The following is a 23,027-nucleotide window of genomic DNA, read 5'->3' as shown; positions in this document are numbered from 1 at the left end:
GCGTTGCGGTACCGGCGGCGGAGTGCGCACCGGCTGCGGGGACCGGCCGGGCCGCGGCCGGTGAGTGGGGCCGAGGGAGGGAGAGGGGGGGGGGCGGCTCGGCGGGGCCCTTCAGCCGCTGGGGCGGGGAGCGAGGCCGCGGCTGGGCCCTGCCGGCGGGGGTGGCCCGGGCTGGGCGTGACTCTCCCCGGCGGTGCCGGCGCCTCCCCCGCGGGAGCGGAGCCATGGCGGCGGACTCGGAGGTGCTGCACTTCCAGTTCGAGCAGCAGGGTGATGCCGTCCTGCAGAAGATGAACCTCCTGCGGCAGCAGAACCTCTTCTGCGACGTCTCCATCTACATCAACGACACGGAGTTCCAGGGGCACAAGGTGATCTTCGCCGCCTGCTCCACCTTCATGAGGGACCAGTTCCTGCTCAACCAGTCCCGGCAGGTGCGGATCACCATCCTGCAGAGCGCCGAGGTGGGCAGAAAGCTGCTGCTCTCCTGTTACACCGGCGCGCTGGAAGTCAAAAAGAAGGAGCTGCTGAAATACCTCACTGCCGCCAGTTACCTCCAGATGGTTCACATCGTGGAAAAGTGTACGGAGGCTTTGTCGAAATACTTGGAAATCGACGCTTCCATGGAGAACAGCGAGCAGGTGACAGAAAGATGTCATTCCTCAGATGCTGAACTGAGAAACGGGGATGACATTTTAGATAAAGATTGTGAAATAATTGAGATTGCTGAAGACAGCCCAGTGAACGTGGAATACCCTGTGAAACAGGAGAAGGGGGACATTTCCCGGCCCGCGGTGCAGAGCTTGATCTCGGAAAGAAAGGACACAAAAACCCCAGAAATATCAACGGTTGAAATTGGATATAAGGACGATGAAATCTGTATCTTCAGAATGGATTCTATGAGCGTAGCAAACGTAGAAAATGATCATTTTCCTCAGCCTTGCACATCCTCTAAAACAAACTTGTATTTTCCGGAAACCCAGCACTCCTTGATAAATTCTACAGTTGAAAGCAGAAATACAGAAATGTCGGGAAATCACTTTCAGGCTTTTGTCAGTGACAATACAGAAGGAACTTCTAGTCTGATGAATGGGTTCCAGAGTCTGGACGATTCTGGCAATTCATGGCGGCACCAGTGTCCGAAGTGTCCGAGGGGATTTCTGCATCTTGAGAACTATCTCAGACATCTGAAAATGCACAAGCTGTTCTTGTGTTTGCAGTGTGGCAAAACATTTACGCAAAAAAAGAATCTCAACAGACACATCCGGGGGCACATGGGCATCCGCCCCTTCCAGTGCATGGTGTGCTTGAAGACCTTCACTGCCAAAAGCACGCTCCAGGATCACCTGAATATACACAGCGGCGACAGGCCCTACAAATGTCATTGTTGCGACATGGACTTTAAACACAAGTCTGCTCTTAAAAAGCACTTAACTTCTGTTCATGGAAGGAGTAGCAGCGAAAAGCCAAACCTGAACACTATTACGAAAGTTAAAATAGACTATGATTAACAGATGGGTGGTTGTGGAGCCAGGCTCCACAAACAGCTGCCTAGTGAAATTCTAGATGAAATTCTAGATACAGATCCCCACGTAATGGAGAGAAGCACAAATATGTGACTGGTGATCAAAGACAGGTCTTGCGAGCAGCAAACTTGCCTGCTGCATTTAGGCTCCTATTGTTGCAAGTGTGAAAAAGGTGTTTACTAGTTGAAAGTAAACTGCAAAATATGGGAAACAATTTCACGCTTCTCTTCTATTATCCTGGATGCATTCTGATTTCCACCCCCCCCCAATTATGTTTTGCACTCCCCCGTTCCAAGGGCAGGCACTGACAATTTTCAAAGTATCATTGATATTGCAATAAGATGAAGCCAGAGCCATGATGTTCCTGATGTATAAAAGCTAAGGAAAGGGGATGTCTGTATTTATTCTGCAAGTCAGTCATTCCCACCCAGTTCAGGTATCATTTATGGTGAAATCAGCTCCTTATTTGCCCAAACTTTGTTAGATCTTTCAACAGAAAGAGGCATGTTTTCATACTGAAGTCTATGATATTTAAGAAAGAACACACAACAAACAAAAAATAATCAAGGAAGCTTTCAAATTGCCTTTTGCAAATAGAGAATTGGTAAAAGAGAAAGAAAAAAACAGTATTTTCAACAGCATTGCCTTGCAGTTCATTTTTAACTGGACAGTCTCATCAGGAGAACTTGTGTTCAGTTTTATGAATGAGTTCTGAATTTTTCTAAACTTTTTTCTGTTTGTTTTTTTTTTTCTGTCATGCCAGTGTTTTGCACCTGTATTTGACTAATTCTGATTGTTAGTCCTGTTTGTTGAGTTGTAACATTTGCCTTCATTTTTTACAAATCTTAGACTTGTACGCTAATGTGAAAAATTAAGCTGTGTGCTGTTACGTAGTAGCAGTGTCTACGTTAATTTTGAAAAACAAACCTTTATATCTTATTAGGAACGGCTTAGACATAGAGGTCTTCACATGCTCTAATTCTGTGATACAGTAAAACAGTAACTGTGTGTTTGGATAGGTGTGTTTGTACTTTGTCAAAGGTCATTTCAGTTTCATCACAAGCATCGAGAGCCCTGTAATGCAGAATATTTATCCCGTACCTATCTTTGACTGGTATATGTTTCTTCCACTTAATGTGATATGAATAAAGAGTCTATTCAGTTGTTATTATGAGATAATGGTACTTACATTAGATTCTCTCCAATTAGCAAAATGCAGTAGTTCTTAATCTTGTCTGTATCATGAGGTACACTTTCCTTTAAGTTTCAGAAGTGCTGTTGTGAAGTTCTTGCTCTGAGTCCAGAAGTCTGGCCCGTGTGCTCCATAACCTGGCTGTTTTTAAAATACAATATTTTTTAATGTCAGTTAACAGGTTTCACTTATTTTCCTTCCCTGTGCCTGTGAGTGTGCCAGCCATTGCTTGGGGTTTTATTTATCAGCTACGCGAGGGGTTAGGCGTGAATGGTATCTACCGTGCAGTTTCCTGTTATTATCTGTTATAGGCATGGTCAGCTGCGCCAGCTTTACTGCTGTCTTCATCTGTTGGAATTTCAGTTGAAGAGTTTTTAAAAGCTTGTTTCATCAGGGTTTTTTTAAGCTCTTCATCTAATATTATTAACGCTTAAAGTACATATTAGTTGGATTGCAGCAATATTTGCAGGCCTCAGTTTATATTGGGCCCTGTTGTGGTAGGCAGTATATGTCTTCCTCAAAACCCCTCTAGTCTGAATAGGCAAATAGTGTGTTCGAAAGCTGAGCACACCACTAGGGCCGTATTCTTCCAAAACCTCACAAAAATGCCTGACTGTGCACAAACAGTTGACTTGTGAAGAACCCCATTGCATTCAATCACTGGAAAGGTGTGCGTGCCAAATCTGTGCAGGCGTCCCTGTGAATGAGGACAGAAATGACAGCCCCCGAGTCAGTAGCTAGTGAAACTGTGAACTAAAATCAGCTGGTTTATCCAGTATTTTAAGCATAAAGCCCAAACTTTCACAATCTCTGCTATTACTTCATATTGTAAGTGGATCATTTGCTTTATTTTGTTGATTTTTAACTATAGTAATTGTCATGACAATTACTATAGTTAAAAGGTTTGTTGAGTCATGTATGGTGCAACCACCTGACGTTTTGCAAAAAAAATTGCATTTTATAGCATTGTCTTCTGTTTGTGTTCATTAGTCTGTCACTGTTTACAGCCTTTTTGACCTTGTGATTAGTATTGTTTGCTTTGTTTTTCACAGAATACCATTGAGTTCTCATTGCATAAAAATGAAGGGTCTGATTTTCAAAAGCCTGCTAATACCTGCAGTTGCCCTTACTGTATATACAGATGTTACAGATGTTAACTTGGGTATATGTACAGGTTTGTATGTAGCTTTTTATTTGTGTCTACAGACTGACTTAGTTACTTAAACTCCATCCTTGAAAGAGGTCATAAAACAAGGAAAAAGTTTCCCTCCCCCCATCCTTTTTACATTGGGCTATTACTGTATTTCAGTAAATAAATGTATTGTGCATTTATGGGACAGATTTGGTTCGACTGTGCTTAAATTTGTTCAGTTAATATGCATTTTTGGCATGTGTATGATTTTATCATTGATAACACTTCAAGAGATCATTCCTCAGTTTATTGTTTGACTGTTTTTTATAGGTGTATGCAGGGACATTTCCCTGCGTATCAAAGGGGAAACAGGCTGATCTTTTGAAGTGCATCTTTGTGGGAGCAGGACTGCAAGTTATTTTGGTTTGCTGTTGTAATGCATGTAAACATGAGAGGGAGCTGTGTTGTGTGAGGGGCCAACAGCATATTCTGTTCAGTGGCTAGGGTGTCTTGGTAAGCTTTGTGAACAAAAACTGATTTTGTGGCCATTTCCCCATTAACGGTGTTTCCTCTCCCCTGTCCATACATGTGAGCACTTGTCCTGTCATAACACAATAAATGAAATGCCAACAAGATGTTTCAGAAATACATACGCTTTCTTCTAATCACAGTTTAGTAATTCTGTGCATACCTTAGTATTTTGGCTTGCTATGATGAGTAAACAAGATGTTGTAAACAAAATACGGTGTTGAAGTGACAGTCATTCAGCAACACGCATTTTCTGTCGTTCAGAAGGGTCTATCAGCAGCGCCTACTTGTCAGATGAATGCTTTCTCCTCAGAAATCACAACTCTACATGGCCTCGGCCTTGAGTAAAACAAACGGTTTGATCTTTGTGAGCGAACAAGAGACTGAGGTGCAGCTCCCGGGCTTTTCTCTGGGGTGCCCTGTGGTAAAGCAGCAACCCCGGCGCTCCCGCCACGGCTCTGAGGCGGCCGGGCCGGGCCCGCGGCCTGTGCGGCGCCTTCGCCTCTCACCGCCCCGCTAGGCCGCGGCTAGCGGCAGCGGGACAAGCGCTGTGACGGCCTCCAATCCCCTCATCCTCCGAGCGCTAATAATAATAAAGTTATTAATTAAAATTTGAAAAGGAAAATAAATACTCGACGCTGACACTGAAGACAGGGCGCCGCCCGTCGAGCAGCCGCCGAGGCGCCGGCGAGGCCGATCGTGCCGCTAGGGGGCGCTGGCGGCGGCGTCCGCCGTTCTGCCACGCCCGTCTCTATGGCTGCGCCGGGGCACGTCCCACCCAGCCGGCTCCCGCCATGCCCCGCGGTAGTCACGTGCGGGGCGGCGGCGGCGCGGCCGTTGGGCTCTCGCGCGGCGGCGGGCGGGTCTCGCGAGAGGGGGCGGGGCGGCGCTCCCGGCTGTCAGCGCGATGAGGAGGCGCCGCCGAGGCCCCCGCCGCTGCCTCCGCCGGGCCGCGCCGCGCTGCCCGCCCCATGGCGTGTGAGAGGCCGGGGCCGCCGCCTGCTCCCGGCCCCGCCGCCCGCGCCTCGCAGGTAGGAGCGGGCTGGGCGGGGGGCGGCCGGCGCCGGGGGGGGGACGACGACGCGGCGACCTGGCGGGGCCCCGCCCGCCTCCCCACCCGCCTCCCCCCCCTCCTCCCCCCCCCTCCCTTCGCCGCCTCCCGGTGCCCTGCGGGGTCCCGGCGCTGTGGAATCCGGGCGGGGAGCGGGGCCGGGCCTCGCCCGCCCAGCGCGGCCTGTCGGCGCCCCCGCCCCGCCGGCAACCGGCCACCGCTGCGGCGCGGGGGAGGGGGCTGCCGGCTCCCCCCGCCGCCGCTAGGCCGCTGGGCCCAGCCGGGGGACGCGGGGCAGCCATTTGGTGGCGGCTCCGAAATGACGGCGAGAGCCGGGGCCGGGCAGGGCTGACAGCGGCCTGGTGGAGGGGGGCGAGGCTGCCGGGAGCCCCGCCGGGGCCGCGCCGTGCTCCCTGCGCTGGCAGCGGCGACCGTGAGGCGGTGAGGCCGCCGGTCACCTCGGCGGCAGCCCCCTCGGGCCGCCTCGGCAGACCGGTGTGCGGCGTCCCCCATTGCGGAGGGGAATCGCCCCGGTATCCCGAGCGTTCCCGCTCTGTGGAGCTCTACTTTAGGGTGATGGTGGAGAGCAGCCATGGTGGAAAACAGGCCGTAGGACTGCACCCTTCGTGTCACGTTTGAAGTGGCTTAAACAAAAAAAACAAAACAACTGCGCAGGAAAAGCGTGTCTTGGCTCTGCTGATCCTTGAGGTGCGCTGGGGATTTTAAGTTAAGCATAGAAGTCAGCACAGCGCCCGGGAAAGGGCAGCAGTGTGACTGGAGAGGGATGAGTATTCAATTACCATCAGGGTTCGAAGTGGAATGGCACGCGTCTTTAGTGAGAGAAAATAATGACAAAATTTGGGCTGACGACCAGGAAAATTTCTGATGTAGGGCTGTTTAAGTGCAAACTTAGGATTTTGCTTGGGTTTAATTGTAATTCCTGCAGCTACTCCTGATCGTTCTTTCATGCTCATTATATCTTAATGTTGAAACAAAAATTAAAAAGAGCCCTTCACATTACATGGATCTAAATTTGTAACTGTAGCAGAAAAGATCTTATTTTAAATGAGACCCTACAAGTACAATTGTAAATCTTTGAATCGAAATACTGTTCTTTGACCTTTGGTCTGTGTTAAACATCTGTGAAAATTCTAGAAATTAAGGCTTGTGTTGCTAGTATAAGTATTATTTCATGAAACACTAAATTCTTAATTTTTGTAATTAATCACTTTCCCAAGACCTGCATGCCTTTTTAATGAACTTTTTCTTGTTTCTGCAATGTAAGCAAAGCTTTCCACAAGAAAAGGTTTCTTATTAACTTGTGTTCCTGTCTTGTTTGAGGTCATGGCCATTTCTCTCAAAAATATTAAATTCCAACAATTTCAGTGTCAGTGCTTGACACTGTTAAGTCCTAGTCTTGAGTATTGATCTCTTATTTAAGGCTTTGTTGATTTACAATAGATAGAATATTTACAGTATCCAGAGGGTAATAGCTAGTAGCATTTGTTTTGTTAGCTATACGTTACATTTTGTTTGGTAAGATTTTGTCTACCCCTTAACGGGATGAATAGAAGTGGTCTCTCCTTACTGACTTGACAGTCCTAACAGAAGGGAAAAACTCTGTGGGCATAGTAAGCTATTCTGTACAAACTTTAAAAGGGCTTTCTGACTCCTATGGGACCCTCTGTTTTCTTGCTGATGTCTCAGAATGGAATTAGTATTTCATTAAAACTATTGGGAAAATGTTAGTATACGGAATTTCTCTTTTGTGAAATGTATAGTTTAAGCATGGGTCTTCATTTAAAAAAAAAAAAAGCATGGGGACCTAAGCCATACATGAGGGTTCTTATTCTCTGCAAATATTAATGGAGAGCAAGGAATTCTTGGTGTCTCTCTTCTTGAAGTAATTGTGTCAAAATAGATCTGCTTGGAAGTAGATTCCCTTTCTCTGCATTCAGTGTAAGTTCAACTGATTTTGGTGGCAAAGAAAATCTTTCGTTTATTTTCCCTTCAGTTAGTCCTGAAAAGTCAATACTGTTACAGGAGCTGAATTCATATCAAACTTGTGGCAAGGACAAACTCTCCTTTCAGTGACACCTATGAAACAGGAAAAAAAAGCCCCACAGTGGCATTACATAAGTACATAGGAAACTTTTCAAATCTAGTGAGAGGATATCTGCGAGAAGCACCCGAACAGGGACAAGCGGGTGTGAACTGTTGAGGATACACTGATGCTGGTGCTGACTGGGGGGGGATTTACCTCTGAATTGAATGAACTTTGGCAGTCACTGAGCAACTGTGAACTTAGATTTGTATCAGTGAATTGTACCACTGTTGATAGAGAATTATTCTTCAGCCACATGTTTTAGGGAAGGAGAGGGTGTGTAAGCTTTAATTTTTTAAGAAGGTAGCACGTGAAGCATCCCATGGGTGTTTGGGTGAAACGTGGTCTGGATAAAGAGATATATTCTAGTGTGTCAGCACGTTTTCTCTTGATGATAACTTTCTGGAGTTTAAATTGGGCTGTAGATATTCCCAATAGCATTAACATTCAGCGAAAAAATGGCATTGAAATACTCTCTTTAATAGTCATTAAAGACTCCACTTTATATATAGAATTTGCACGTGATATAAAGAGATTTACATGTGACAGATATTATAGAATGTAGAAATAAGCAAGTCCGCTCAGTAAAGAGGATTTATTTTGATTTCAAGCCATCAAAGCTGAATGATGCAAAGCTATTACGGGGATGGCCCTTTTCTAAGCCTTAATGAAGCTAGTTTTTTATATCTGTAGATGATGGCTGTTGAAAAGAAATTAATAAAAGATTCTAGCCCTTTCAGAGAATAATTTAATACTGATAATTTGATTATGTGGACACTAAGTTTTTTGACCCAGTCAGGATGCTTTCAGAACTATGTAACTTAGAAAGGAAGGCTTGAAAAAGGTACCTCCTTGTAGTGCAAACAAATTACTCATCTGCATAAACGGAAGATTATAATGGAGATCACTTCAAAAAAGATCTATGTGGTCAATATCAAGGACTCTTTAATTTAGTGATTAAAAATCAACCAAATTCTAAGATTTTGGCTTAAATCCACAGTGGGATTGTAATTGCACTAGCTTAATTTGTGAAAATGCCATATAATCCCACAAGTTTTTCAAGATTTTCCCTCATCTGTAGAGAAGACTTTCCTTTGTTCAGCACTGACAGAACTGCTCCGTGTCACATTATGAAACTCTCCTTCGCGCGTATCCTGCGAGGGAGCTGATGGAATCGGCCTGAGCAGAGCAGACCTAATGTGGAGCTGCGAGGCCGCCTCTTCTGCTCAGAAACAAGGCTGCTGGCGGTACTGCTGCTTCTCTGCTTTTTTCTAGGCATTTGCCTAGCTGTGGGGGAGCTGAGTTCAAGCCTTCAACTGTTACCTTGAAAAGGGGTGAAACTCGCATAGCTCACATTTTGGTAAATGCCCTAACTCCAAGCAATGTGCGGCCCTGAAGGGGATCATTGCCTGCCTCCTGTTCAACCTGTTTGGCTTTGAAGAGAGGAAGTTTTCTGAGGCTGAGACCCACACTCGCCATGCTATCTAGGAACTGGGGCATGTAGCTGGGGAAGAGGCACTGAATTTTTGTTCCTTGCTCAAAGAAGCATACTTAGATTTAATCCAATGACTGATTAGTAAAAATGCACAAATGATCTCTAAAAATGAAGTAAAATCCAAGTTGTCTGCTCGGGCAGCTGAAGACTAGGCCACGGTTGTCTTTTGATGAATATTCAGTCCTTTTATGTGTGAGGAATAGCTTCAAGGGGAGGGACTGAAATTGCCCCATCTCTATACGTATGTGTTTGGATGCTTCTTTGTAAAATGGAAACATGGGTTAATACTATTTAAAAGTACTTGAGTTTGTATCTCTTAGTGAAGGTGGGAAATCTGGCCAGTAAATTAAAATGAAAGGCAACGCCAGCACCACTAACTAAAGAACTCCCTTTCTCTATTTTTGTGTCAAGTTGTTGAACTACTGAGGTCGTTAACTTCTGGTATGAAGTCTCTAAGCCTTGGATAAAGGTAGACTTTAAGGTAAAGCATTGCCATCAGAATTTCTAATTAGCTAGTACAGGCAATGTTCAGCTCAATATGCTGGCTCAGTATCGTGTCATGGGGTTCTGAAACCTCTCCTTGCCTTGCTTAATGAGTACCGATACTGAACTCAGGAGGCCAAGCGCCAGATGTTCAACATTGCTCTTCCTAGATCAAGCCCTCTGTCTTTAAAGGTTTGTTGGAATTCCTGCAGATTTGTGTCATGTCCCTGCCTTCAAAATAGCCCTTTATTATATCTGACAAAAATGTGCTAATTTTTGACTGGGTTTTGGTTGATTGGTAGATACTGATAGAACAGAAGAGTAGGCAGAACAGACGGATAAACTGCAGAGCCTGGTGCTGTAGCCTTTCCTGAGAAACGTGTGAATTTGGAAATTTTTCCAGATAGCAATTTTCATGGAATGTATATGTATTTCAGGCATGAGGCATCTCTATCAGGTTTGCTCAAAATTGGTCCAGGTGTCCTGAGGTTTATGTGGGAGAGGAATATACTAATAAAACAGCATGATCACCTAAGCTTGGTTTCTTTAGGAAATCAGGATTAAATAATAGTTACCATGTCCAAAGGTTGCAGAGTTAAGTACAATGACTTGGATTAGTTATAGAGAGTGTCATGGGATTAGGTAGCTAAAAGTTAATGTAAAATAAGAACATGTAAATCTTACAACTTCCATCATTTGTAGATGGTACAGCTGTTTGAGGAAGATCATGGGGCTTCACCTTTCTCCTCTTCCACCCAATCTTCCAATTTCATCAAATATCCAGGTCTAAAATTATCATGAGAAAATCAATCATTTATCGTTGTTACTCCACTCCATTGCAACCAGTACCGCAGTGGGAAAATGTTGCTGTGTTAGAAACAGCAAGTTACTCAACTGTAATAGTTTTTATTTATTATGTAATTTCTGAATTTAGGTTTATGTGTTTTTCAGTTTGTCATCTGAACTATTGCTTCTAATAGTATTACTATAAAATTTATTGTAATGGTACTATGTAAACATTTTTTTAAGTAAGGACTACCATGTCTTTTCAAACTGTTTACCTGGTATGTTTGGCCAGTTTCTGTATCGGCCATTGCTTTGGGATTTTTTTTGCAGGGTGCTTCTACTTTGACAGGGAAGAGAAGCCGCATGTATGTTTAGAGACAGATAACGTGTCTGCCGGAAGGAACAGAGCGAGGGTAATTGCACTAGCCGAGTATACTGCCCATTAAAAACAAACCCAAGCTGACTTGTAGTTGGCCTTCTTTATTACGCTCTCCTTGTGTTTGCTCGGTGTAGAGCACTGGAGCAATTTGTTCTTCAAGAGGACATCCCTGAAATACATTGTTTCTGACAAGGAGCAAGAATCTATTAAACATTTGCCTTATGCTTTTTGTAGAAGTTGACATGATAATTAGGAGATGTGAGATTGTTTTCTGAACACACTGGAGTGCAAGAATGGCAGGGTAGCTGGCATGCTTAATAGAGTATGGAGACTTCCTCTGTATGGCTGCCTGAAGTTTTAGGAGTTGAGAGCTTTCCCCAGCTCTCTGCTGATTTAATTAGATTATTTTTCCTGTCAAGAAATCTGAAGGTCAACACATGCTCAGTAGAATCTGTCATTTATGATAATTAAACACACAGAGATAGATCTTTAAAAATCGGTGATGCACGCTTTAAGAATCTGTTGTGTTTCATTTCTATGCTGGTCGGGAAAACAAACTACTGTATTTTAAAAGCTTGTAAATAGAGAGGTGGCTGATCCTTGCAAGTCTCTGAAGTATCTGTAGAAACTGAATGTGGGTGCTGTCTCAGAGCAGGTTCCTGCATTTGAGGTAATTAATGAGCAGTGTGGAAATAGAGCCTGTTTATTAGGAGACTGACAGTGACCAACAATGTTTTAGCAATTGAGCTGTGTGTGTACGAGCCTCTTAAACTTTTCCCTGTGTGAGCTATGACAGTAGCACATTCCCAGAGTCCTCTTGTTTGGGCTCTTACCTGTGTCAGGCAGTCAGACAAGTGAAAAACCACCATCAGCAGTAGTGTTGGTGTTAGTATTTTGACATTTCTTGTAATGCTGGCGAAAAGCTTTAAGGGGAGTGTTTACTGTAAGGCTTTACAATTCCGCGCTTCTCTTGTCATGCTGTTCTGGTAGGAAAGCTGAAGTAGATGTGCTAAGGAAATGGTGGGATTCTTTATAGTGGCGTTAAAAATCTTTCTAGGCGTGTTGGCTCATTGTTTGGTTTTGCTGTTATTTGTTTTCCTTTTGAATTTCCTTGGTTAAAAGGTGTACATAGCAATAGCAGATTAGAGGACTGCAATTTTTTTCATCCCTGCAAGAGCTTTGATTGTGCTTTCCTAGAAGTTGTATGAGAATCTGTTTTGTCCAATGCATGTGAATATTCTGGCTTATGTCGAAAGTGTTACCTCAGCAGTTTGGTTTTGAAGGGACAGGTTCAGCTTTCAGTTTGTTGTGTTTTACACTTGCTATGGGAATTCATTTGGGGGAAAAATCGCTGCATAATATTGAAAAGCTCACTGAGATAAGGACATCTTGTACAAGTATCCTGTTACTTAAAGGGCACTGAATGTTCATAGTACTAAATAGAATGTCTAAACAGATGGTCATAATTAACATAAAATACATCACCGATAGTCTGTTTGGTGTTCTAGTAATTATTTCAATGGTCCGATACTTCAGCATTAATTAAACTGTAGCACAGCCAACAATGGAATTGCAGTAAAGAGTTACCAAATTCAAAGTGGAGGGGCGATCTCAGCTTCGGCTTCCTCAAAACAATTACCATTTATTCCCATCATTGGAGGGGAAAAAAAAAAAAGAAAAAAGAACGTTAAACATGTAATTAAAACAGTTGTGTATGTGCATTTCTAACAAGCTGCTAGGAGAAGCTTGTTCCTAGCCTTGAAGTGAACTAACTGGTCTCGAGGTTGCCAGAAAGTCACCACCATTGCACATTGCAAGAGGGTGGGGCTGCTCCGCGCCGAGGGGAAGCTGTGGATTTAATTCTTCATGACGAAAGCTTGAATGTAAACAGTTTTGGTGGACTTCTTAGGCCTGTTACCTTTTTCGAGAACATGCATTATATAAGACGGGATGTCTTTCACAACAATTTCTATAAACCCATGTTTTCTTTGCAATACATTTATGTAAATGATTTGCATGGTACTACTGCACAGAGTGAGATGTTTCAAGAGAAAAGACTTAATAGCAAGCCAACTGAAGTTATTGCTTGCCTTATCGTAAGTTTTGTTCTAAATATGTGGGTTTTCAACTCATCAGAGAGTTTCTCACTGGGAGTTCATGGAAGTGGAGTTGCGTTGTTGTGTCAGGCAGAGGTGTGAAAAGCAAAATTCAATACGGCGATCTCTGTCCCTGAGGGCTCCGATAGGTCCTTGGGAGAAAAGGAGGAAGTAACTCGAGAGAATCATAATACTAGAAACTAATGTCTCATTCTTTTAGTGTTTTCTTATGATTCTTAACTTTTGTTAATTGATTTGTTAATGGATTTGTCTTTCACAGAAAAAGAAAATGTGTCTGGTTGTTTGTTTGGGTTTTTTTTAAAAAAAAGCAAAGCTGTGTTTAGTTCAGTGGCTGAATAAGATCTGTAGAAGGAAGGCATTGTTCTACTTCACGGCAAATGGAAATAACATTTTAACTCCCCTGGGCCAAAAATAAAAATTTCTGTGTCTTCTCTAGAATGCCCATTCTACAACCAGGAAGCATTTTCAGGGTTTTGAAAACTTGAGGTTAGATGAGATAGTGTGAGAGATGGTTACTGTGATTCATGCCTTTATGCTTTCTGTGCCAATAAATGTCTTCCTCTTCCTATGCTAAAGGTGTATTTAATCCTGTGAGAAGAATTTTAATGGCATTTATTGTGAATAGGTTCGACTACAATTTATGGTAGACTGCATTAATTCAGTTCATGAGCCTTTTTTGGTACAATTATTAAACTAACACAAAGTTGGGTTTTTGGAGTACTTCAACGTAAGAATTTGGTTTTGATTCTGTAAAATATTTAAATGGCGGTTTGATGTTTGTTTTTTTAATTAAAAATCATTCTAAATTACCAGAAAACATGTTTTAAATATTCTGTTATTCACTTACAGCTGCCAAAACATAGTACAGTGAAATAATGGTCTGCTAGCCTGCTAAACAAGTGTCCAGCTTCCACAATGCCTGTGCAGGCAGCTCAGTGGACAGAATTTCTGTCCTGCCCAATCTGCTACAACGAGTTTGATGAGAATGTGCACAAACCCATCAGCTTAGGTTGCTCTCACACTGTCTGTAAGACCTGCCTGAACAAGCTTCATCGCAAGGCATGTCCTTTCGACCAGACTGCCATCAATACAGACATCGATGTGCTTCCTGTAAACTTTGCACTCCTCCAGTTAGTTGGAGCCCAGGTATGATTTAAGCAGCTTTTTGTTTTGCCACTTCATGTTATTACCATTTACATGCCAGTTGCAATATGCTGATCTTTTTCCCCTTGTTTTAGTCCAAAAAAAAAATGGTAAGACTTTAACTTTGTAATATTTAGAAGTTCATATATACTCTAAAAGCAACCACACCATTTTCAGGACCAACCTCTTCTCATAAAACGAAAGCATTCTAATTGAAAGCTGAATTCTGGTTTAAAAAGGCTCTTGAACTGTGACTGGAGAAAAAAATATTAATTAGGAAACAGACAATTATCTGTCACAATTGTCATTAGAAAAGTGAACCTGCAGATTGCACTCATTTGTCTTATTCTCGCAAGGAATCTCATTTCTACATGTCACATGTTCGAAAGTAGCTAGCTGTTTAACCAAGTTTCAGAAGTGTGTGTGTATAACTTTTATTTTTTTTTTTAAATATGCATGATGATGGCTTTTCAGTTGCGTTTTCAGACACTGGCTAATCAGGCCAGGAATGTTCCCGGTGCTGTCTCGTAGCAGTGGCAAAACAGCGATTATATAATCAGTACCGCACTTCATGGAGACTAAATAAGTCTGTTCACCTTCTGCTGATTCATATGCTTTTTCATGTTACTCGCTGTAACAGCTGGGTGATGCAGTAAGAAGATGCTTTTTCCTTTGCTTTTTAATGTCTTATCACATGCCTTGACACAGCTATTGGCAATAATGCTATCAATGTCAAAGTGGTTTTGTTTCTCAAGTTCATATGTTCCTTTCATTTTTTGTTATTTCTAAGTTTGTGTCAGATCACTACCTTGATCTTGCAACATTCATTTTCCTGGTCTCCTGACTTGCAATGTCTTTCAAACAATTTAATGTATTTTGGCTAACACTCCCTCTATTTTCATTGTCTGACCTTGTTACTCTACTTTGAGTTTTTTTTCCACCAAGTTAAGTTTGCTAGTTCTTCTCTTTGAAGATTTCAGCATGCCCAAATTATGCTTAAATTTTTTTTAACTTCGCTTTTGATTTTTTCCTATTATTTTCTTGCCAGTTAATTTTGTCTTATAACTTCCCTTGTCTCTCTGTAGTAAATCATGCTGATCTTGTACACTGATCATCCCCTCAAATCGTGTGTTCTTCATTCATCTTTTAAGTACCTTCTCATTAGACCTTGGCTGTTGTTTTCAATCCTACTTTTGTTCTTAATGTGTTGAGTGCTAACAAAAATAACCTTTCATCACCCTGACCTCATCTTGAGTCCTTTTTGTATTGCTTATTACATTTTACTTACCTTGGGTGTGTGCTGTCTTTCACTTCTCTAAAAAGCAGTGTACATCTGCAACGTTATGTCCTTAATGGTAGCGGTGTTGGTACCGTCATAGGCATATCAGATAGGTCAGCTGGGCATATGTAATTCTTCCCCCCCCTCCTCCCCCTTGCATTTTCTTAGGTACCTGATCATCAGACAGTGAAGTTGAGTAATGTAGGAGAGAACAAACATTATGAAGTAGCAAAGAAATGTGTTGAGGATTTGGCACTCTACTTAAAGCCATTAAGTGGAGGAAAAGGTAAGTCTCTACTGAACAATGGAATTTTGATATCGCTTACTTTTAACAGCATTGTGTTTTCAGCACTGATTTTAGATGTCAATGGGATAATCCTCTCATTTTTGTAAGAGATTCTCTCTTATGTCTTTAAAAGCTTATTCACACCTGTGACACTTAATATCTTTTTATTTTAGGTTTACTTTTTTTTTTTGTTTAAGGGGCTAGGCTAACTTTGTACTAAAGCTGAACTTTCCTCAAAGGATGGGCTTGATGTCAACTTAAGACTTTAATTAAAATTCTTTTTGATAATGAATTACACAGAATTGCCTAAGAGAAGGGAAGATACCCGTGACTAGCATCCAAGTCCTGGAGAAAGACACATACTAGTAAACATTTTGTTTGTCTTATTCAGAAAAATTTGCCTGATTAGAAGCAATTAGTTTGCCTTTTCTCTCTTTCTTTGAAGGTGTTGCAAGCTTGAATCAGAGTGCACTGAGCCGTCCAATGCAAAGGAAACTTGTGACACTGGTGAATTGTCAGCTGGTAGAGGAAGAGGGTCGGGTTAGAGCTATGAGGGCAGCTCGATCACTGGGAGAGAGAACCGTTACAGAACTGATCTTGCAGCACCAGAATCCTCAGCAGCTTTCTGCCAATCTTTGGGCTGCTGTCAGGGCACGAGGATGCCAGTTTCTAGGACCAGGTAAGGTACCTGTAGAATCTGCAACAGCTGTACCTTTATGTAGCTGTACCATTCCTTAACAGAAAATTATTTGGAAGTTTCTTCTGTTCAGTTGAAGATGTAATTACTTCTGTTTTTCAACTTTTTGCCACAAAGAAAGGAGAAGGGGAAAAAAAATAGACAAGTTAGTAAAATCTGCTGTTTTAAAGTTTTGAGGGTTCCCCCCCGCCTTATTAACTGTTCTTCAAAATTGTGAGAAGTATTTAAAAAATCCTGTCAAAGTAGAGTAAATAAGCATGCTTTCTGCACAGTTTGTAATGCAGTGTAACTGTAACACAGGCTGAATGTACTGCTGCCTGTGATTAGAATTGGATAGGAAACGGCAAATGCTCTCTTGCTTACACTTTAGCTGTAAATACAGTGAGCCTAACTTTAGTTGCAGCATACTTTAATTTTAAAATTTATAATGAGCATGTTTATATCTTTGATAGAAACAGCAAATTCTTAGTTAAGAATGCTGCTGAAGCAAGCATAGAAATGAGAAGGAAACTCTTTTTAAACTGCAAGTAGTCCTCTTTTGATTCCAATAACTGATGATAGCATTCCTGTAGTGTTCCCATATCTATTTTATGCAGTTTCATAGAATCATAGAATGGTTTGGGTTGGAAGGGACCTTTAAAGGTCATCTAGTCCAACCCCCCTGCAGTAAGCAGGGACATCTTCAACTAGATCAGGTTCCTCAGAGCCCCATCCAGCCTGGTCTTGAATGTTTCCAGGGATGGGGCATCTACCACCTCTCTGGGCAGCCTGTGCTAGGGTTTCACCACCCTCATCTTGAAGAATTTCTTCTGTATGTCCAATCTAAATCTACCCTCTTTTAGTTTAAAACCATTATCCCTTGTCCTATTACAACAGGCTCTGATAAAATGTTTGTCCCTGTCTTTCTTATAAGCCCCCTTTAAGTACTGAAAGGCCACAGTAAGTTCTCCCTGGAGCCTTCTCTTCTCCAGGCTGAACCCTCTCTCAGACTGTCCTCACAGCAGAGGGGCTCCAGCCCTTGGAGCACCTCTGTGGCCTCCTCTGGCCCCACTCCAACAGGTCCATGTCTCTCCTGTGCTGAGGCCACAGAGCTGGAGGCAGCACTGCAGGGGGTCTCCCCAGAGTAGAGCGGAAGGTCAGAATCCCCCTCGAGTCCTGCTGGCCACACTGCTGGGGATGCAGCCCAGGTTGCAGGGGGCTTTCTGGCCTGCGTGAGCGCACATTGCTGGCTCATGCCCAGCTTTTCACCACCAGTAGTCATAGCTCTTTAAGTTTTCTGTGCTTAGAGCGCTTCTAAATACTTCGAAACTAGCAAATTTCTTAAAATGTTTAAAAAGCTTTTTTTTTTCTTATGATTAGTCAAATAAAAAGTAATAAGAATTTACATTCAAGGTGATTCAGATGCTCCTACTTACGGCGTTAATATATGATAGCCTGGCTGTTTCCTGGCAGAATATTTCACTTCCTATCTTTTATTTTTGTGCGTTAAAGCTATGCAAGAGGAGGCACTGAAACTTGTATTACTGGCACTGGAAGATGGCTCTGCACTCTCAAGAAAAGTTCTGGTACTTTTTGTTGTGCAAAGGCTAGAACCAAGATTTCCTCAGGCCTCTAAAACAAGCATTGGTCATGTTGTGCAGCTACTGTATAGAGCATCATGCTTTAAGGTAAAATACCAATGTTTGAAGTTTGTTCCTGTAAACTAGTGCAGCTCCAGAGAACCTGACCTAGAATTAGTATCTTTCACCTGTGAGATGTTATATAAATTCAGTTTCTACACATTTAAGTAATGTAGACTATAAGATTTTATCTAGAACTGTCATGAAGTATTTGTTGCATATTTAAAATTCCCTGCAAAAGGAACCAAGTGGTCACATGTGGAATTAGCCATTATAGATTCTGAAATTACTGCCCTCGTTATTAACTACTGCCCATCGTCTGGAAATTACCTGCCCTGAAAGAGGCATGAAACCTGACTGTAGGCACTCCTAGCCTGCTTCAGGAAGTAGTGAAGTGTTTTAATATAATCACTTTTGACTTGATTTAGATTCATAAGAGCTGGCCATAGCCAGACATGCCAGACTGGCCTGTGTGCCCTCAAAGCTTGGAATCCAATCCTAGCATTCTAAAGAAAACATTTGGAACACTGTGGTCCTGGGAGCTTCCCCAGCCCCAACAGCAGGTGTGAGAGAGGGATACCACACACAGAATGCTCTCAGCCTCAGCTCCAACGTTGTGTTCCCACACGTTTGTCATTTTCTCTCCTTTTTCTTTTGTCTGTATCTAGCCTCCTTGCACTCAAGAGGTGCTTTATTTTTGATATATAGGGGTAGGTTGTTTAAAATGAACAGTCCCAACTCTTTATATCTGGAGAAGAATGAAAAGTTAATTCAATGGGTCTTTTTTTTCTTTTGAATCACAGTTTAAAAACATGATTATCGCATCACTAAACTAAACATTAAAATAATGAGACCTGTTGCATTGCTCTCCTTTATGACAAATGTGTTCTGTAACCTAAGAATTATACTTAATATTTATAGTGGGCTCTCAGTTAAATATTCTGTTCTTTAAATGTCAATATCTTAAAATTTTTCTACCTTCTTATTATTTAAGTAACTTCTAGAGACTTTCCTTTTTCTTTAAGTCATCCTTTAGTAGCAAAAACTACTGGTAGAACTACTAAATATCTAACTGTATCTCCTGTGACTTAAGCAAATCTGATTACTTTCCTAGTTGGAAGTAGTGAGTTGGTATGGTTTTGCAGCTGTGATCCTGTAGAAGCTGGTGTTTCTGCCTGTGCACTGCTAGCTAAGTGGATGAATACATGGAAGAAAATGAAGTACATGCTAAATATACAAAAGCAATAATTTTGTAATTTGTGTTGTGTAACTGTCTTTTTCTTACGGACTTTGAGTTTTTTTGTTAAAGGAGGAGTATTTAACTATTACTATTTATTAGGTCACTAAAAGGGATGAAGATTCTTCTCTGATGCAACTTAAAGAAGAGTTTCGGAGTTATGAGGCTTTGCGGAGAGAACATGATGCCCAAATTGTTCACATTGCCATGGAAGCAGGACTTCGAATATCACCAGAACAATGGTCTTCCCTTCTTTATGGTGACTTGGCACATAAATCCCACATGCAATCCATTATTGACAAGGTTCGTCAAAGGGATGATTTTAATATCTTTGTAGGGTTAGATTTCACTGTTAAATGTTATAATAAAAATCCAAGAACTGCTTGAGTTCACTTTTTGTCTTTAGTCATATTAATTAAAACTAGAATGAAGGTTTTTTCACCATGGTAGTGTATTCTTCATATGAAGACATTTTGGTTTTCAGTAGCTTAAGATTAATTCTGGTTTTTGTGTCTTATGATGAAGCTTCATAGGGCAGATTCTGAGCTGAGAAATAAAATTTCTCTCCACTGATACTCTCTATATGCCATCTGAAGACACGCAATTGTTTAGGAACCACTGTAATGAAAATCTTTTTAAGATTAGTAGTTCACAGTTGTAAGATGCAGCACACTAATGCTCACTTTGTTTCCAGCTCCAATCTCCAGAATCTTTTGCAAAGAGTGTACAAGAATTGACAATTGTCTTGCAGCGCACGGGGGATCCTGCAAACTTAAACAGGCTGAGGCCTCATTTAGAGCTCCTGGCAAACATAGATCCAAATCCAGGTATGCAAAGGAAGCTTTTTAAGCATTTCTTGATATTTTTCGTATCTAGCAAAGTAAATTATTAAGATGATAACCTCCATTCCCGGTCTCAAAATTCCCATTAATTAACATAGTATATCATAAACTCTTCTTCAGGGCCCTCTGAGTTCTGTCCTAGTACTTGGCATTTTGAAGTACTACAAGAGTTACCTCTTATTTATGATACTACTGGAGTTATTGACAGAAGCCTGCTTTTAATAATTTTAGATGCAGCGTCTCCAACATGGGAGCAGCTGGAAAATGCAATGGTCGCTGTAAAGACTGTGGTACATGGGCTGGTGGATTTCATTCAGAATTACAGTAGAAAAGGCCATGAAACTCCACAGGTAACTATATTCGATGGTTGCATTATATGTCTAAATATATATTTACTGAAAGATGTGACTGAAATATTTACAGCCTTTTCTGTGGAATAATTGATGACGCTGTTTTTTACTGTGTTCAAGTTTTGACAACTTAACATTTCTGAGTATGGAATGCAGCAGAGCTTGATATAGTGAGATCCATACAATGGCATGGTACTTAGCCCATCAACGAGAAGTTTCCTTAGCTTTCTGATTAAAGTTGTAAAATATAAAAACATATCATGAATGTGTTTTGTGTGTTTCAAGCCTATTTTTATGTAAATGTTTGTTAGATTGTAAGAGGAATGTCCTGTGCTTGTTTTTTTTTTTTTTTTCCTAAAGCCACAACCAAATAGCAAATACAAAACAAGTATGTGCCGAGACCTTCGACAGCAAGGGGGATGTCCAAGAGGAACAAACTGTACATTTGCTCATTCTCAGGAAGAGCTTGAAAAGTGAGTGTGCAAGACTGCCTTTTTTTTTTTTCCTCTTTAATTTAAATCCGAGAAATCTCCATAGAATTTTGAAAACAATTTCTTCTGTACGTTTATTCATTTGGAAGGATTTGTGAATCTCTTGAAGTGACAACTCTTTACATGGAATTGAAAGTACAGTAAAGCAATGTCTGCAAACTAATTCAAGTTCTATTTTTCATTTTATGCCATATGAAGTAAAATTTCCTTTCCTGAAACTGAGTCTAGGCTCAGTGTCTGTCAGGGATTGGTTATATCACCTACAAGAGAGAAAATGTAATGAAATGTTAATTGATTAAGGAATAAAGTGAGTTATTTGAAGAGTATGTAATGTTTGCATTCTTGAAGCTGTTTTCACCCAAATCCATTTTCAAAGAACTGCAGAAGTGGATCTTCTAAGAGGGGAGGTGATCTTTGGTTACGAGGAAGACATTCATGTTCTATTTGCAGATTGTTGAAAATAAGCACGAGTTCTTGAAGTCTTGTAGTTTTTGGATATCATGTTCTTCTCAATCCCTTCCTTTTGCTAATTTTGCAAATACATTAAACTTAATAATAAGCACTTGTTAAATCATCTGTCTTTTGTGTGTGTTTGTATGTGTTTGTTTTTAGATATCGTTTGAGGAACAAAAAAATCAGTGCAACAGTGAGAACATTCCCCCTTCTAAATAAAGTTGGCGTAAATAGCACCGTCTCAACCACAACAGGAAACGTCATTTCTGTCATAGGAAGCCCTGAAGCAACAGGGAAGATGGTGCCAAGCACTAACGGAATAGCTACTCTAGAAAGTGGTGTTCCCCAGTTGATCCCTCGCTGTGCAGACACCTCCTTGAGAGCTTTGGAGAACACGAAGAAGGGAGGGAAGACTGGAGCCAATGGTCAGAATGTTTCTGGATCCCCTACAGAATCACTACCTGAAAAGTAGGTAACTTTTTTCATAAAGATAACTAAGCACAAGATTTTGCTTTTATAGACCATCATGGAGTTTGTAGATGGCAAACAAGATGCTGAGTTCTGGTCCTGGCTTGCAGTTGTTGCTGGTCCTCACTGGCTGCAGAGTAGTGCAAGATCTCGTACTGCAGTACAGATATCGTTTTACAAAGTCAGTGGATTCAAGTTGTCAGAGCCAGCATCGGTTGTTTTAGCTATTGAATGCTCCCATGCAGTATAGATAAAATGGTAAAACTCTCTTTTTATCTTTTATTCTGTTGTTCTCGGCCTGGTATCTTGCTTACTGTTGGGTTATTACATAAAAATAAAACAAAAATCTTGCACTCAAAATTTGACACTTCCTGAAACCGAGAAGGGTGCATGTAGTGCACAGTCCCTTAATAATCCTGGAAACCTTCTAGTTTTGGGGTTTTCCCTTAAAAAATTTCAGATGCTTCTGCAGAAAGCTCTGAGCCTCTACGTAACTTTTCAAAGCCTTTGTCTTTACCAGAATACACTTTAAAATGGTATGTAAGCTTCTGAGTACATACCAAAACATTTATATCCACTTTTGAGTTCTCTTAGGAGAAAGTCTGAGATGTAATAATACTGTCAGTTTCGGGTACAAAAAATGAAATTCCAGAGGAAGTGACATGGCCCAAACTTTTACATTACATGGGAGTGTACAGAAAGAGATGACCAACTGAAATAAGTAAAGATCTGCTTAATGATTTCTTGGTAATCCTTTTCAGTAAAATTGGTTCTCCACCCAAGACTCCTGTAAGCCAGGCAGCAGCTACCTCAGCTGGTCCTCCTAATATTGGAACAGAAGTTAATTCTGTGCCTCCAAAATCCAGCCCATTTGTTCCCAGAGTACCCGTCTACCCTCCGCATTCTGATAATGTTCAATATTTCCAAGATCCCAGGACTCAGCTGTCATACGAAGTTCCACAGTACCCTCAGACAGGTGAGTGAGATAAGCAGTGTGCGTGTTTATATTCAAGCAAAAATTAGGTGTTACAGCATCAGGTCATTCACTAGCTCTCAAAAGAAAAGATAGAGGTGTTCAAACAATCCTCTCCGAAGAAAAAAGAATAAGCCAAGTGTGAAATGGTTATTTATGGACCTTTGGAAGTACTTTTTTTAGCAATATAGCTTTTTATTTTAGAGACAACTGTTACTATATAAAGAAGTGCTTAAGATGCTGTCTTTTCAGTTACATAGTTATACCATAGGATCAATGGCAGAGAAACTCCATTTTCCGAATTGGGTCAAGGTGGTAAAGGGTCAGCACTACATCTGCAAAAATGGTTGTCATACATGAAATTATATTCCACAGAAATACGATAGGGTCAGTAACAGG

The 23,027-nt window shown here is 41.5% G+C and overlaps 2 protein-coding genes and 1 non-coding gene across 12 annotated transcripts in view; all 3 read left to right on the top strand.

Annotated features, from left to right (window-relative positions):
* The first annotated feature begins 92 nt into the window (after window positions 1-92).
* Window positions 93-4,588, top strand: ZBTB6 (zinc finger and BTB domain containing 6). Its single transcript, XM_054220453.1, has one exon. It carries the CDS (start codon window positions 225-227, stop codon window positions 1,506-1,508), a length of 1,284 nt encoding a protein of 427 aa, XP_054076428.1. The 5' UTR covers window positions 93-224; the 3' UTR covers window positions 1,509-4,588.
* Window positions 4,589-5,263: 675 nt separating this feature from the next.
* Window positions 5,264-23,027, top strand: part of RC3H2 (ring finger and CCCH-type domains 2) — a 33,098-nt gene continuing 15,334 nt past the window's right edge. For 9 of the 10 annotated variants that reach the window (XM_054220287.1, XM_054220289.1, XM_054220283.1 and 6 more), the window contains exons 1-11: window positions 5,264-5,406; window positions 13,640-13,936; window positions 15,381-15,498; window positions 15,944-16,177; window positions 17,687-17,862; window positions 19,154-19,354; window positions 19,746-19,878; window positions 20,125-20,243; window positions 20,604-20,716; window positions 21,347-21,655; window positions 22,417-22,631. In XM_054220287.1, the coding sequence (XP_054076262.1) occupies window positions 13,706-13,936; window positions 15,381-15,498; window positions 15,944-16,177; window positions 17,687-17,862; window positions 19,154-19,354; window positions 19,746-19,878; window positions 20,125-20,243; window positions 20,604-20,716; window positions 21,347-21,655; window positions 22,417-22,631 (1,849 nt within the window). In that variant the 5' untranslated portion in view covers window positions 5,264-5,406; window positions 13,640-13,705. Of the gene's footprint in view, window positions 5,407-5,704; window positions 6,135-13,639; window positions 13,937-15,380; window positions 15,499-15,943; window positions 16,178-17,686; window positions 17,863-19,153; window positions 19,355-19,745; window positions 19,879-20,124; window positions 20,244-20,603; window positions 20,717-21,346; window positions 21,656-22,416; window positions 22,632-23,027 lie in introns of those variants that run through there. The other variant, XM_054220280.1, reaches the window with a different exon arrangement.
* Window positions 19,548-19,661, top strand: LOC128917737 (small nucleolar RNA SNORD90). The gene has a single exon (XR_008469342.1). It is a non-coding gene; the product is annotated as a small nucleolar RNA SNORD90 (small nucleolar RNA).

The sequence above is a fragment of the Rissa tridactyla genome, chromosome 14, assembly GCF_028500815.1.
Source record: "Rissa tridactyla isolate bRisTri1 chromosome 14, bRisTri1.patW.cur.20221130, whole genome shotgun sequence".
In the NCBI taxonomy this organism is placed as follows: domain Eukaryota; kingdom Metazoa; phylum Chordata; class Aves; order Charadriiformes; family Laridae; genus Rissa; species Rissa tridactyla.
The sequence above is the reverse complement of the archived record's forward strand: the minus strand, read 5'-3'. Positions and strand labels throughout refer to the sequence as shown.

What these genes read in the sequence shown, in the direction of transcription:
- ZBTB6 (XM_054220453.1), top strand. Translation starts at nt 225, where the DNA reads ATGGCGGCGGACTCGGAGGTGCTGCACTTCCAGTTCGAGCAGCAGGGT.